This window comes from Myxine glutinosa, chromosome 11 (genome assembly GCF_964187855.1).
Source record: "Myxine glutinosa chromosome 11, kmMyxGlut1.1, whole genome shotgun sequence".
Classification (NCBI taxonomy): domain Eukaryota; kingdom Metazoa; phylum Chordata; class Myxini; order Myxiniformes; family Myxinidae; genus Myxine; species Myxine glutinosa.
In genome coordinates, this window is record NC_136271.1 from 121,085,637 (window position 1) to 121,099,410 (window position 13,774).

The 13,774-nt window shown below is 49.5% G+C and overlaps 1 protein-coding gene across 5 annotated transcripts in view; it reads left to right on the forward strand.

Annotated features, from left to right (window-relative positions):
- ALKBH1 (alkB homolog 1, histone H2A dioxygenase) overlaps window positions 1-13,774 on the forward strand; it is a 92,440-nt gene that overhangs the window by 41,827 nt on the left and 36,839 nt on the right. For 3 of the 5 annotated variants that reach the window (XM_068131158.2, XM_068131159.2, XM_068131160.2), the window contains exon 3: window positions 6,340-6,487. In XM_068131158.2, the coding sequence (XP_067987259.1) occupies window positions 6,340-6,487 (148 nt within the window). The remainder of the gene's footprint in view (window positions 1-6,339; window positions 6,488-13,774) is intronic. The other 2 variants (XM_068131162.2, XM_068131161.2) reach the window with 1 other exon arrangement.

A 13,774-nucleotide genomic window follows, 5' to 3' on the forward strand; every position in this document is an offset into this window, starting at 1 on the left:
AATACATCCCATAGACATTAGATAGGCCCATTAGCACACCACACATTAAATAATTTCCCCGCCGCTACAATGACTTTGGAAGAACCAAGAAGCAATAGCCACACCCAGGAGAACATGTGATTGGTTGGGGGTAAGAAGCTGGCCACTGATTGGTGAAAGGAAGGTGGAAGGAAGCGGCGCACTGATTGGCCACCGACCGTTGACACCTCGGCCAATCAGTGCGGAAGGCGCGAACATTCGGCCAATCAATGCGGAAGGCGCAAAACGACTACTTAAAAGCAGGTCGCTGATTGGAGGACAAGCGCCGGTGACGTCAGAAGGCGCTAAAGACCACAAAGAAACGAGGCACTGGTTGGGAGAGAGGAGGGCTGACGTCACACCGCGAGTGACAAAACGACTTGCTCGCCGGCATTTTCTTTCTTCCCTGGGCTCTTGGCTGTCTCTTCGCTGACTGGCTCTTGGCTAGTTCTTAGCTGTCTCTATGCTGGCTGGCTCTTCGGTCTCTCTTCCTTGCGGTCTCTTCCCTCACTTCTCTTCCCTTGCCCTCTTGCTCCTGACTGTCCCTTCGCGCTGGGCTGTCCCTTCGCGCTGGGCTGTCCCTTGCTTCGAACCTGGTGGAGGAATGAGCAGTCCAAAAGATGGTGGAGAGAAGGAACGCTGTCGATTCTCTGCCTTGCGTTGGTGTGTGAACGACGAGCGGGGCCTGCGTTGGAGCGCTGATGAGCGGGCGTGCCGAGGGCCGCTCCGCGCCAAGGACCGGGCAGTTCGCACCAACCAGAGCTGCGTCAGACGACATGCTCAAGCATCAACCCGACGCTACACTGCCAGACACCGATAAGCTCGCATTCACAAATACACGACGAGACATTCATTTTATTCATTCTCCCTTTGTCTCATATTTGAAATCTTTGTGGAATGAATTTTTTTTTTTTTTTTTTTTTTTTTTTTTGTATACAAGATCGAGGCTCGTGAAAGAGCGAACATTAATCACACAGAAAGACAAACCGACACATAAAACATATAACATAGGGAGCGGTAGACAAGATGGGGAGAGAGGGGGAAGGACACAAACACAACATTTGAGAGCAGGGACCGAGAGACATGGAGACATCGAGAGATCTGAGAGAGGGCGAGGGCTTTGGGGGGGGGGGGGCGTGGGAAGGGGGCAGTGGGAGAGGTATAAAACATATGGACACTGCCAGGACTTCCAGGAAAGAAGTTGGAATTTCAAACAAGGTGGATCTGGGGTGAATTAGCGGGGGTAGAAAAGATCAAGGTTTTGGATGGGGGAAGATAAGAGATGGTGGTGAACAGCTGTTTTAAAGACCTGGAGGGAGGAGTGGGATTGAAGGGAGTGAGGGAGTTTGTTCCAGAGGCGGGAGAAAAGAGGAATGAAAGAGTGAAGGTGAGCGGAGAGCCGAGATTTCGGCAGTTTAACCATCAGAGGGTTGCTGGCAGATCTTGTGCGACCTGTAGGAATATTTGGGGGACAGAGCACAGAGAGAGCTGGGGGTGCAAGGCCGGAGAGGAGTCGGTAGAAGACAGAAAGACCACCTACCTGCCTGCGGTGAGTGAGTGAAAGGCCCTCAGAGATAGCTTCATCGCGGGAGATTCCAATAATTCTGAAAGCTTTGGTTTCAACAGCGTGAAGCCGAGCTAGGTGTGAGGCAGGAGCACCGGCCCATAGGGGAGAACAGTATTCCATTGAGCTGCGGATGAAAGCCTTGTATGTGGTGAGGAGCTCAGGTGTGCCGAGGAAGGACTTCGCACGACGGAGGATGCCCAGTCGGCGACTGGCTTTGGAGGCCAGCTTGGAAATGTGGTTTTCCCAAGAAAGATCATGGCAGATAGTGAGACCCAAAATCTTGAGCGACAGAACTTCTTGGAGAGGATTGTTGAGAAAGTAGATGGGAGGGTTGTCCAGTCGATCTTTTCGGAGAGACATAGTAAGAGTGTGAGATTTGTCAGGATTGAAAGACAAGTTCCACTTGTTTGACCAGTCTGTGATTTTGTCCAGGTCTTCAGAGAGTGAGGAGGCAGCAGACTGCCGATCTGAGGGAAGAGGAATGGAGCGGCAGAGAGTGGAGTCATCAGCAAAGAGATAGAGAGGATTTTCGAGAGAGTCAGAGAGATCATTGATGAAGACCAGAAAAAGCACGGGGCCCAGAACACTGCCTTGGGGAACTCCAGCCTGAACAGGAAGAGGAGATGAGAGAAACCCATTCAGGGCCACACGTTGACGACGACTAGAGAGGAAGTCCGCCAGCCATGCGTGGAGATTTCCATGGATACCAAAGGAGGAGAGTTTGGTGAGCAGAGCGGGGTGCCAGACCATGTCGAAGGCACGTGATATGTCGAGGGAGACAGCTCTAATTTCCTGTTTGGCATTGAGGACCTCCATCCATTGTTGAGACAGCAGAAGCAGCATGTCCAGAGTAGAGTGACCTGGTCTGAAACCAAATTGATGATCAGAGATCAAGCCATTGGAGAAGAGGAAAGATTTCATATCAGAAGCAATGATGGATTCCATGACTTTGCTGATAATTGGGAGAAGGCTGATTGGTCTGTAGTTGCTAGGATCTGTTTTTGCACCTTTTTTGTGCAAAGCGGTGATGTTGGCTGATTTCCAAGCAGATGGCAGTTGACCTTGAGCAAAAGAGAGGGTGAAGAGAACAGAGAGAGGGTGAGATAGAGCAGCAGAGCAGGATTTTAGGACCCGTGGGCTGATGCCGTCGGGTCCAGTTGCAGAATCAGAGTCGAGGGTTGACAGAAACTTTTCCACCTTGTCAGGAGGAAAGGACACGGAGTCCAGGAGCAGCAGGGTACGACTGGGTATGGTGGGTACAGAGAGGGATGGGTTTGGGACACAAGATTTAGAGGCAAACACAGAGTTGAGGCATTCAGCTTTTTCACGTGCGGAGTCAGCTGTGTAGCCGTTTGAGGTAAGGGAGGGGATGGAGGGGGAACAAACACCAGAAACGGATTTGACCAGACGCCACCAGGATTTGGAAGAGGGAGACAGATAAGAGAGTTCGGTCTTGAGAACGGAGAGATATTGTTTCCTGGCTCTCCTGAGGGTGGACACACACTTGTTTCGGGCTTTGTGAAAGGAAATGAGATTTCCTTCCGTTGGATTTGCTTTCCAGGAGACGAAGGCAAGTTGTTTCTGGGCAACAGCCTCACCACAAGATTCCGTGTACCATGGACGGGAGGAAGGGTATGACAACTGAAGACGAGATGGGATAAATCTGTGCATGAGAGAGAGCAATTTACTTTGGAAGAATTCCCAGGATGAGTTGATGTCAGAGGTGGTAGAGATGGGAGACCAGTCCAGATGATTGATGGCTGCTCGAAGACCGTGCCAGTTGGCCCGAGTGAAATGCCAGACTCGTCGACGCTGAGCAGGCTCCCTGAGGATGGTCAGAGAGATGTCCACTTTAACAAGGACATGATCAGATGATCCGATCGGAGCAGAAGAAGAGCAGCAGACATTTTCAGGGAAGTTAGTCATAACCGAGTCCAGAAGAGAAGATGTTCCGTTGGCTGAGATCCGGGTCGGGAAATTGACAGATTGTGTCAGTCCCAGTGAGTCGCAGAAGTCCTTTGCTGAGGAGCCATGGCTGGTGAGAGAGGTACCCACACCCAGCCAACTGGCATGATGACAGTTGAAATCACCACATATGAGGAAGAGAGAGTTGGGATGAGTAGATAGAAGTTGGTCCATATCATCAGACAGTGAGATGTAGATGGAGTCATCACTGTTTGGTGGACGGTACAACACACATATGAACAAGAGGTGGGAGCGAAGGGGAAGCCGTAGCCAGAGGTATTCCTGGGGGTGAGGTGGAGAGAGTGCAGTGCAGGGCGAGTGAGGAAGAGAGTTTTTGATAAAGATAGCAACCCCGCCTCCAGGACGAGGCTCAGGTCTATCATACCGGAGGAGGGAGCAGCCCGGGAGAGATACTATGGAATCAGAGACATCATAAAGGAGGAAAGTTTCTGTTAAGCAGATCACGTCTGGTTTGACAGAAGCAACCTGTATGGAGAGATCAGTTAAGTTTGAACGAAGGCCCCGGATGTTTGAGGTCCATACCGTTAATGAAGAGGAAGGGGGAGCAGCAGATACAGAACAGGGGGGAGGAGGGGTAGGGTAAGATGTGGAAGAGGTGGAAGAGGTAGGGAGAGCTGTTGAAGGTGTGTCAGAGATTTCAGAATAGCTCGGAGAAAGGGAAGGATGGGGCGGACAAAAGGTTTGATGGTGATTGGGTGAGCCACAATGAGGTGTTATTTGAGGAGGGGGAAGAGCGAGGCAGAAGGTTGGGGGAGATGGAGGTGAGAGTTTGAAGGGGGAAGAAGCGGGGAGGACGCTTTGAGGAGGGGGAGTGAGAGGGGGGAAATTGAGAAGCAATGAGGGTGGGGAGATTTGAAGGGGAGGTGTGAGGGGGGAGTTTGGGAGGGAAGGGACAAGGGGAGGGATTTGAAAGGGATGGGATATGGGGGAGATTTGGAGGGGAGGGGTGAGGCAGGAGTCTAGGAGGGGAGGGGCGAGGGGGCGTCTTGGCGGGGAGGGGTGAGGGGGTAGTTTAGGAGGGAGGGGGCAAGGGGGGAGATTTGAAAGGGATGGGTGATGGGGAAGATTTGGAGGGGAGGGGTGATGGGGAAGATTTGGAGGGGAGGGGTTATGGGGAAGATTTGGAGGGGAGGGGTGAGATTGGATTTTTGAAAGTGTACGATTTATGGGAAACGAACATTTATTGCAAAATGAGTTTCTTGTGACCTTCGAGTTAAAAATACGTTTAAGGACGCTGGATGGAGGATGGAGTGCAGGAGAGTTTAGGGAATGTAGAAAAAAGGCACTATAGGAGATGGATATTTTTTTTGGGATGAATTGATTTGGTGAGCAAGTCGAAAGCAGCCTTTTAAAGAAGAAGAAGAAAAAGGTGTTATAAAATATGACGGAATACATAACTTGAGGGGAAAGTGTAAACATTGAAGGTTAATGAGTGAAAACTATCTGGGGAAATGGGGGAGAAACACGTGGTCGAAGAACGAACGAACGAATAAGAATGAATAAACGAATGAGAACAGAGAAGGAAATGTTTTTTTTTTTTTGTTTTTTTTTTTGAGTTGAGATTTACACAAGGAAGTAGGTAGGCTATGGGTGAAAAGACTGGGAATACAGAGAACGAAAGTTATTGGATCACAAACGACGGACCACTGAGAGAAAAACAAAGCCTCAAGGTTGTACAGTGCACACTGTACAAGGCCTTGCTCGCGACACGGCAAACAGACGATCAATTTATGAAAGATAAACACCGAGAAACAACCAAAGTTGCACACAATAACTTCACACACCGAAAGATAAATACAGTTTCGACAAAATACAATTGTGAACAGACTTAACTTCGAAAAACGTGGAGACCGTGTGGAGCTTCGAAAATCCCTGCCGCCGTCTCCAAGATCTCGCGAGATCTCCATGAATGAATGAATGATCGTTTTAAGGCCACTTTCCCTGCTGGAGCAGGGGTTAGCCTTGCGGGCCCCATGACAATCATGGTTCCCTGTTTGAGGCAATGTTTTTTTTTATGGCCGGATGCCCTTCCTGGCACCAACCCTTAGTCGCCTCTTACGATGCGCAGGGATATGGTGTACCTATTCTAAACCGGGGTACACACTGGTGGGGACGTCCCAATTTAGAATTAGTTCTTCCGTCGCGTTTCTTTGTATCGGGTTCCGTAAAATAAACCTGTTTATTTTTGTACATTTTACCCCCGTGTTCGTTTGAGTTCATTCCCTTCAGGATTTGTAGGTGCCGGTGAGATCGCTACAGGTAAGAGCTTTCGCCGCTTCTTCTTCTTCTTCTTCCTTCTTCCTCGTGCTGTGTAGTCAAATCCGTCATTGAATAAACGCCTCCAATCTCCATTAAAGTTCGTTTGGTCATCCGCGATCCCACGGTATTAACCGAGGGCATTCGTGCGACAATATTTTAAAAAGTTATGGACGAGTTATTACTAAACTTGGTGGATGAGTTTGTGGTTAGGTGACAAGAACAAGCCGATTAGATTTTGGTTCAGGTCCGAATCCAGATCCGGCCTATCAGTGGGATACAAAACATAAACTGTTCAGCCTGGTGGAGGTATGTATGCTCTCTACCGAGTGACGTTCTAGTTTTTTCTGTTGTTTGATACGACCCAGCACAGTCCACATTTTAACCTCTTATTCCTGAGCTTCACTTTTCTCAATGGGTTCTACCCTTCGAGTTTAGGTTGGCTTTGGACTTGCATGAACAAAGTAAGTGTAGCTCAGTATGACATTTGCATTTCTGCCTTTGCAATGCAGGTTTACTCCTTATCGTTAACCCATTCACATCACATGCACAGCGTTACTGGGTTTGCCAAGCTTTGAAGAACTACCCTTGCAAACCAAATGTCTGCAACGTTGATGCCCACGAACCAGAACGTGGAGATCCATGGCAAGATGGGTTAAGGTAAATGCTGTCCCAGTTTTACCTATCGAGGTGTGATCTAAAATTAGAGAGCAAGCAATTCATAAATTTCATCCAGCCATGCATTGTAATTTTCTATTGCATTTTTCACTGACCATTTCTATTATTCCACTTTCAACTCGCCCTTAAATATTCTTCCTATAACCTTGTTTGGGAACATGCTTAATGGTATCATTGATAACTTGTTTGTCAAAAAAAAAACCTTTCTCCCATGCTCAACAAAATAGATTCATTTTTTTCTGATCATTCATCTGGCCAATACACCGCACAAATACAGGGATGAGCAATTTATTTGATAAATGAAGGTTTTTATTTGTAATTTCAACTTTAATCCAATTTGTCAAGATGAGTAATATAAAAAATACTGAAGGGTCGCCGGGCATCATCAACGAACGACGACTGCAGGCAAAATTTGCGGAATCACACAAAACGGTGATAATTCCTGGCATTGCAATACAGCTCACTGACTAGTCCTTTCCATTAGTTTGCCAATGATGTCAGTTCCCACCACAACTGGCATTTGGCATGACAATAAATAAATTGTGAGGCTCAAGATCAAACTTTGCAAAGAGATTAATTGTATGTACCTGTGTGATCCAGTTTTCACACATGGCCAACTATATCTTGATGCTTCTTGCATTTGCTGTCTTAAAAATATTCATTTCGCAGCAGCAACAGATTCATTCAACACAACCAAAAACGTTGTTTATAAGGGAAGTGCTTTGAATTTTTTGGTGAGATAATTTTTTTTGGCCATAACAATGTTTAAAATCTTTTTGCAAGGAACACCGAAAGAGCGATTTATTTATTTATATATATATATATATATATATATATATATATATATTGTTACAGACACGACTTTGATGTTAAAGTGGGCCGAGCGGAATGGCCGTCGTGTCCGCACAAATTACCCGACTATACTCGACGTTGACGAAGTCGCGCGATGCTGGCTCAATAAGAAAAAGAAGACACCCGGCTGGATTACAATAACACAATACGACACCAGGGGTTCAGTTCTCAAGACCTCCGGAGGAGGTTATATTAAGGCGGAAGGTTAGATTACAACTACAAGAGGGACAGCATAGAAAGACAAGCACTTAGACACACTCTTATATTAACCCCGGACAGACGACAGACAAACGGGACAAGGCTGACTCACACGGGGGTTGATGAAAAGGACAGCGGGTATCGATGGCTCAAGGTGCACTCTTGGCTCAAAGCAGGGTCCAGTACGGTCCGGTCCGGTCCAAAGATGCGGGGAGGTATCGTCGCGCTGGGGGTGGCGGTGGCTTCTCTCTCCAAGCTGAGGCGCATCTGACTCAGCGCTCGCAGGTGGCTTTCCTTCTCCAAGCTGGGTGCGCATCTCACGTCACATCCGGCGCGGGGCCGCGTATATCCGGCGGGGAGTGACACGCCCTCGGCTCGTTAGCTCCGCCTCGTGGAATCGGCACGTTGCTTCTCATTGGGTGCGTCCGGGGGGTTTACCAGGCTCCGCCCTTGACGAGGAGCTGACAAGGAGCCCCTTCGTGGTAACCCCGTGGAGCGCATGGTCTATGGCGCTAATCGAGCCGGTGTGAGGACGCATCCTCCCCCGCTCCGCCGCCATCTCCTCTGTTGTTGTTGTAATTGTTGGGGAAGAAGATGGAAGGAGGTATGGGAAAGGCCCTAAACTCACTACTGATGCCATATAATCACATTCTGGTGCAACGAAGAGTCATAATTAATGGAGACGAGGCCTTAACTGACATAGAATAAGAATAACTAGGAAGATGTCCGAAAGTTGTCTACGTGTGGTGCGGTGGACCTGGGCACGACATTTAATGGGGGAATAAGGGGAAGGTCGGCTCTACTGATTGTTATTTACATGCAATGGGACTAGGGAATGGGGGATCGGGGAAAGTTGGGGAGTATTGGAGAAAATAGGGGAATATTTACAAGCGGATATGGAGGCCAAATTCCATATTCGCAACATTGCACCCTTCTCTACCCTCGGGGCGTCCCGACCCGATAAATTTTTACCTACTTTAGTGTGGCACGCAATGTAGTTCCCTCTACTATTAACTCTACCCTGAGTGCGACAGTTTTACAGATATTCACAAATGAGTAAATATGTCCCCCTGCGACGTTGCACCCTTCTCCTCACAGAAACACACCCACAGGATAACCGAATCCGGAAAGAATTCTCAAACTAAACATACAGCCGGTAGGGAGCATTATTTACAAGACTACGCTGCTATTTACACTACGATCCAGGACCTGTTTTTGGAGGAACACATGCAGATGTTATGCATAGAGAGAGCGCGCTTGCCAACATCGATACACCAACCCACGAGTGCTCTGTGGCCGACGGCCTTTAATAACGTGCAGAGCACCCTTCCCGAGCATCAACAGCACCACCCCACCACCAATCGGTGCAGTCACCATTGTTCATTGGAATAAAAATAAATTCGACAACCCCTAACCCTGCAGGTGTCTCTTGCTCTTCTTGTGGTGCACTTGGTGGTGTTAACTATTAGTGGTTCACCTGTATGGCATAGGTGCCACGTTGATCCATAGGTCCATCCCCGGGTGGTGCTTGGCCGCAAACGAACTGCGGTCCATTGTGGGTGGCCACAAACATTGCGGTCCATATGGTGTATCGATCCCGGCAGCAAACAGCGAAAGTGCAGGCCCACAACTGCGCAGCCAGCACCTCTCTCTCCTCTCTCTCTACCCCAAAGCCAGATCCTCGGAGGTGGGAGACAAAAGAAGAAACAAGTGAGTAAGGTGGTAAGGGCGCAAAAGTGCACGCAATGTAAGGTGATGCACACTGGGGGCACATGGGAACCAGGTGAGACAGGTACGTTCCTATCGTACGCCCCCCCCCCCACCAGGTAACCTACATGGCCCCTCCCTTACCCCTTACTGTATCCACAAAACACAACACTACCTATAAACATCTACTTTACAAATCAACAAACATCCCTACTGTCTTCCCCGTTCCTCCCATATACCAAATTCGTCTTCTCTCCCTCCTAACCAATCAAATTTGCCATTTTCAACTCTCATCAAAATTTGCCATCTCCAACTCAACATCAAAATTTGCCATCACCAATTCATCATCAGTCCCTCCTAGGGAGGGAGAGATGGAATCACCCCAATGTCTCATCCCCGTCGTGATGCGTCTCACAAATCCAACAGCAATTCTCATTTCTGCAACACAAACAAAGAAAACACAGGTGTGGAGTCATCATCATCACCACAGGTAAGTGGCTGCGTATGGTGCGACAGGTTCTTCAATCCTAACTATTTCCTAAATGACTTTAACAACTTTACACTACCCGGGGTCTTTCTCCGGCCAAACCATTGGCCCTCTTACTCTATGGGTTCTAAAAACCAATTCCCATTGGCCAACCTGTGGTGCTTTTCAATTTGGGGTCTCACTCCCCCGATTCATCTCCCGGTGCCCTCGCACAATTTCTGGGCTGCGGCGTGTACCTCTCCCAGTGGGTCTACCCACCTGCACACCTCCACCACTGCAGTTGCCTCCGAGCTTACCTGCTCCTTACCCTAACCTAACTACCTGGGGAAGGCCCTCTGGCTCTCTCCCCACTCCGTGCCCTCTCTGGCACTGGGCTGCCCGATCCACACCCGGGATCCTCAGGCACCCACTCACAACTACCGGCTCCCAGAGCCCACCTGCGGCCTCACCTGGCCGACATCCTCACAGTGGTGGAGTGCCCAACCAACTACACACACTAACAGGCTACACGCCCAGCCATTTCCACAACACTAATGCACCCATTCACAACACCATTCTGCAACCGCACCACAAATGCCAATATCCAACCACAATTTACCTGCACCCTCTACCTAACACTTACACTACCCGCCCCGGGTACTCGTGAAAGGGGTCCACTCTTCCCCCATCCACACCTTCGCACCATGCACACCACTCCGTACCACTCACTCCAACTCTCTCCACACACCTGTACCTGCACACCTGTGCTCTCACACCTGGTGCCACCTGCACCCTTCTCTCCCCAAGCGCATTCGCGCTGATCCACAACACTCACTACTCATACACTGCTCCACACACCTGTCCAGTTGCACACCTGTGCAATCACACCTGTTCAATTCTCACAAACACGGCATCATCTCAGCTAACTACTCCCTTCTGAAACTTGCGCTTCCCAGTCGTCCCTTTAAACTATTACGCTCCCACGTCATTATCATCCACACTAATCTACCTGCGTCCCCACTACAGGTATCAGTCACTAACTAAACTTAACGTCACCTAAGGTCATCTTCTCTAGATCCCTATCAATATAACCTAACCCACCCGGGCTAGTTTTCACTGCCATACACCCCATAAACTATTGCTCCTTTGCCCCCCCCCCTGTGAGGGATGGTGGATTTGCCATCCCACCACATCGGGGGTCTCTCACTACCAATTTTGCACAACAAATTTCAACAAATTAAAAATTTGCCAATCACTGCCCATCATCTGCCAATCACTACTGCCAATCCCTTGCCAATCATCAAATTTTGTTTTTCTCTAATTTTGGGTCCAAAACACTAACCTCATCACCCAGTCTACTCACTACTGCCTCTCGGTGCGCCAATTCCTGTCCAAAGCCTGGCTTCGTAAAGCCAAGCAATGGATGCTGGTTGTTTTGTGCCAGCGGCTGGATGCGTCCGGCACTCGGTGCAGGGACGGGGGCTTACCCGTGCCGAGATCCCACGCACCACCTCGGCGTGGAGCCATCCAATGCCCCGATCTCGACCTGCCGGCACGTCTCACCAAAAAGTGGTCGCCATGACGACCCTTTCTATCGGGCTGCCAGCTCCGCCTAGTGGAGCCTGGACGCGGCCGTTCAAAGCGAGGCCCAGCACGCACCGAGGGCCCGACTCGGCTATAAGTCGCTCTAACCTCTAACCCGTGTAACGTCGATGCTTCACCTGCATGCTTACACCCCGCAGCCCGTTCCTTGCTCACACATCCAGCCGTGCCCATGCTCCTCGTACCTTTCCTTACACACCCAGGTACACCCATTCCACTCACAGCCTTGGTCACACACCTGACCACCGAACACCTTGGCACACATTCGTTGGTCGCACACCTCACCAAAACACCGCTTCGCGCCCCCTCCTCTGTCACCTCCTCTGTGACAATCACAGGTGTGCTCTCATTCGCACACCCAACCACGTGCCTCACCACCAACTCCAGCGTGCATTCCCACTCACGCTCTACCATTCCAGGTGTGCATCCTTCCATCCCAGGTGTACATCCTCGCTCACCTGTCACAACTAACTCACGCTCCATGTCACTCTCACTACTTTCACCTCCATTCCTGACAGCGCACTCACCCTTACTCTTGACAGCACACTCTTTCCTCATGCACCTGTCCGTCACACACCTTTCCCGCGCACACTCTCCCGTTACACCCTCTGTAACACTCACCACAGCTGTGCATTCTTCCTTGCCTTTGACAGCGCACTCTTTCCCCATGCACCTGTCCGTCACACACCTTCCTCGCGCACACTCTCCCGTCACATCCTCTGTAACACTCACCACACCGCGCTTCCATGTGCCCCCTCGCACACGCGCTACGACCGACTCACTCTTGCCAGCACACTCACTCCTTGGCACGCACTTTTTCCTCACACACCCCAGAGTCGGACTTTCTCGCACACCTCCTCTTTCGCACACCAGACCTGTCGCACACTTCACCAACGGCCTCTCACGAACACCCGGGTCTATCTCGACCCCCAAGCTTATTAAATCCCCTGGCGCATCATACGCACGACCATATTGGTCACCACTTACACCGGGTCCTCTTTCTCTTCGCTTCTCCTCCATCACCTGCGAATCCCTCATCCGGTTAATGAGCACATCATCACGATCCGAACACAGACTTTGGACCAATTCTTTTACTTCCTCCTTTATCTCTTTCTTATCCTCTCTCCGTCGCTTCTTAATTTCGCTCACCCCTTCTTCCACTTCTTCTAATTTTTGCTTCATCTCCTTCATCTCTTCGTGCGCCCCTTTAAGTTCTTCCTCTAACTCCACTTTATTTTTTTCTATGTGCTCCCGCACCTCCCGCTCTTTAACCTCCATTACCTCTACCACCTTGTCCATTTTCCTCGTCAGGTCCTCATGTACCGTCTGGCACTCTTTTTTAATTACCCCTACGTCCTTTTTCATCTCTTTCTGTGTCGATTTTAAACCCTCTATTACCGCTGTGTTCTTCTTTACCTGGTCCCCCAACTCCTTTTGTCCCACTGTCAGTTGTTCTACTCCCAGCGTCAACTCCTCTATACCACCTTGCAATTTTACAGTCCCCTTTCTCACCTCTTTCTCCATGCGCTCCTTACAGTGCCTCACCTCCTCGCGCACTCCTCCGACCTCCTCACTCACTCCTCTTCTGATCTCCTCTCCCATCACTTGCATCTCCTGCCCAGATGCCACCCTCATCTGCTCCATTTCCTCCCTGTGAGCATCCAGTTTGGTTTCTACCCCCATTCTGACCCCCTCTATCTGCTGCTCCATTTGTTTAACTTCCCTTTCCGCTTGGTCCCTCATGTCCCTCAATTTGCCTTCCATACTGTTTTCTAACCCCTCTAACCCATTTTTCACTCCCTCTATCTGATTCTCCTGGGCAGCCATTCTATTTTCTACCCCCATTAACCCATTTTTCACTTCTTTTATCCCGTTGTCTAACCCCTCAAAATTATTGTCTAACTTCCCAATTTTCTTGTCTAACTCCTCAAAATTATTGTCTAACTTCCCAATTTTCTTGTCTAACTCCTCAAAATTATTGTCTAACTTCTCAATTTTCTTGTCTAACTCCTCAAAATTATTGTCTAACTTCCCAATTTTCTTGTCTAACTCCTCAAAATTATTGTCTAACTTCTCACCGGTACCCCTCGCTTCGTCCCTCATTACCCCCATTTGGTTTCCCATTACCCCCATTTGGCCCTCCATTCGCCCACTATCAACCCTCATTTGCTCACTCTGAGCATCCATCCGGTTCCCCAATTGGTTACTCTGCAGTTTGAGGGACGCCTGCATTTGCGCCATAAATTGCTCCATGAGGACCTGCATCTGGGCCATCCCTCCCACTTGTGCAGCGGGTGCGGCCGCCGTAGCTATGTGCGAGGCGCCATTTCGCGCGTCTGCTACCCCCGCTGTTTCGCTCTCCTCATGTCCCTCATGTCCCTCAATTTGGTCCTGGACCGACCCTGCTTCACTCTCCCCTACCGGACCCCAGCCGTCTTGATCCG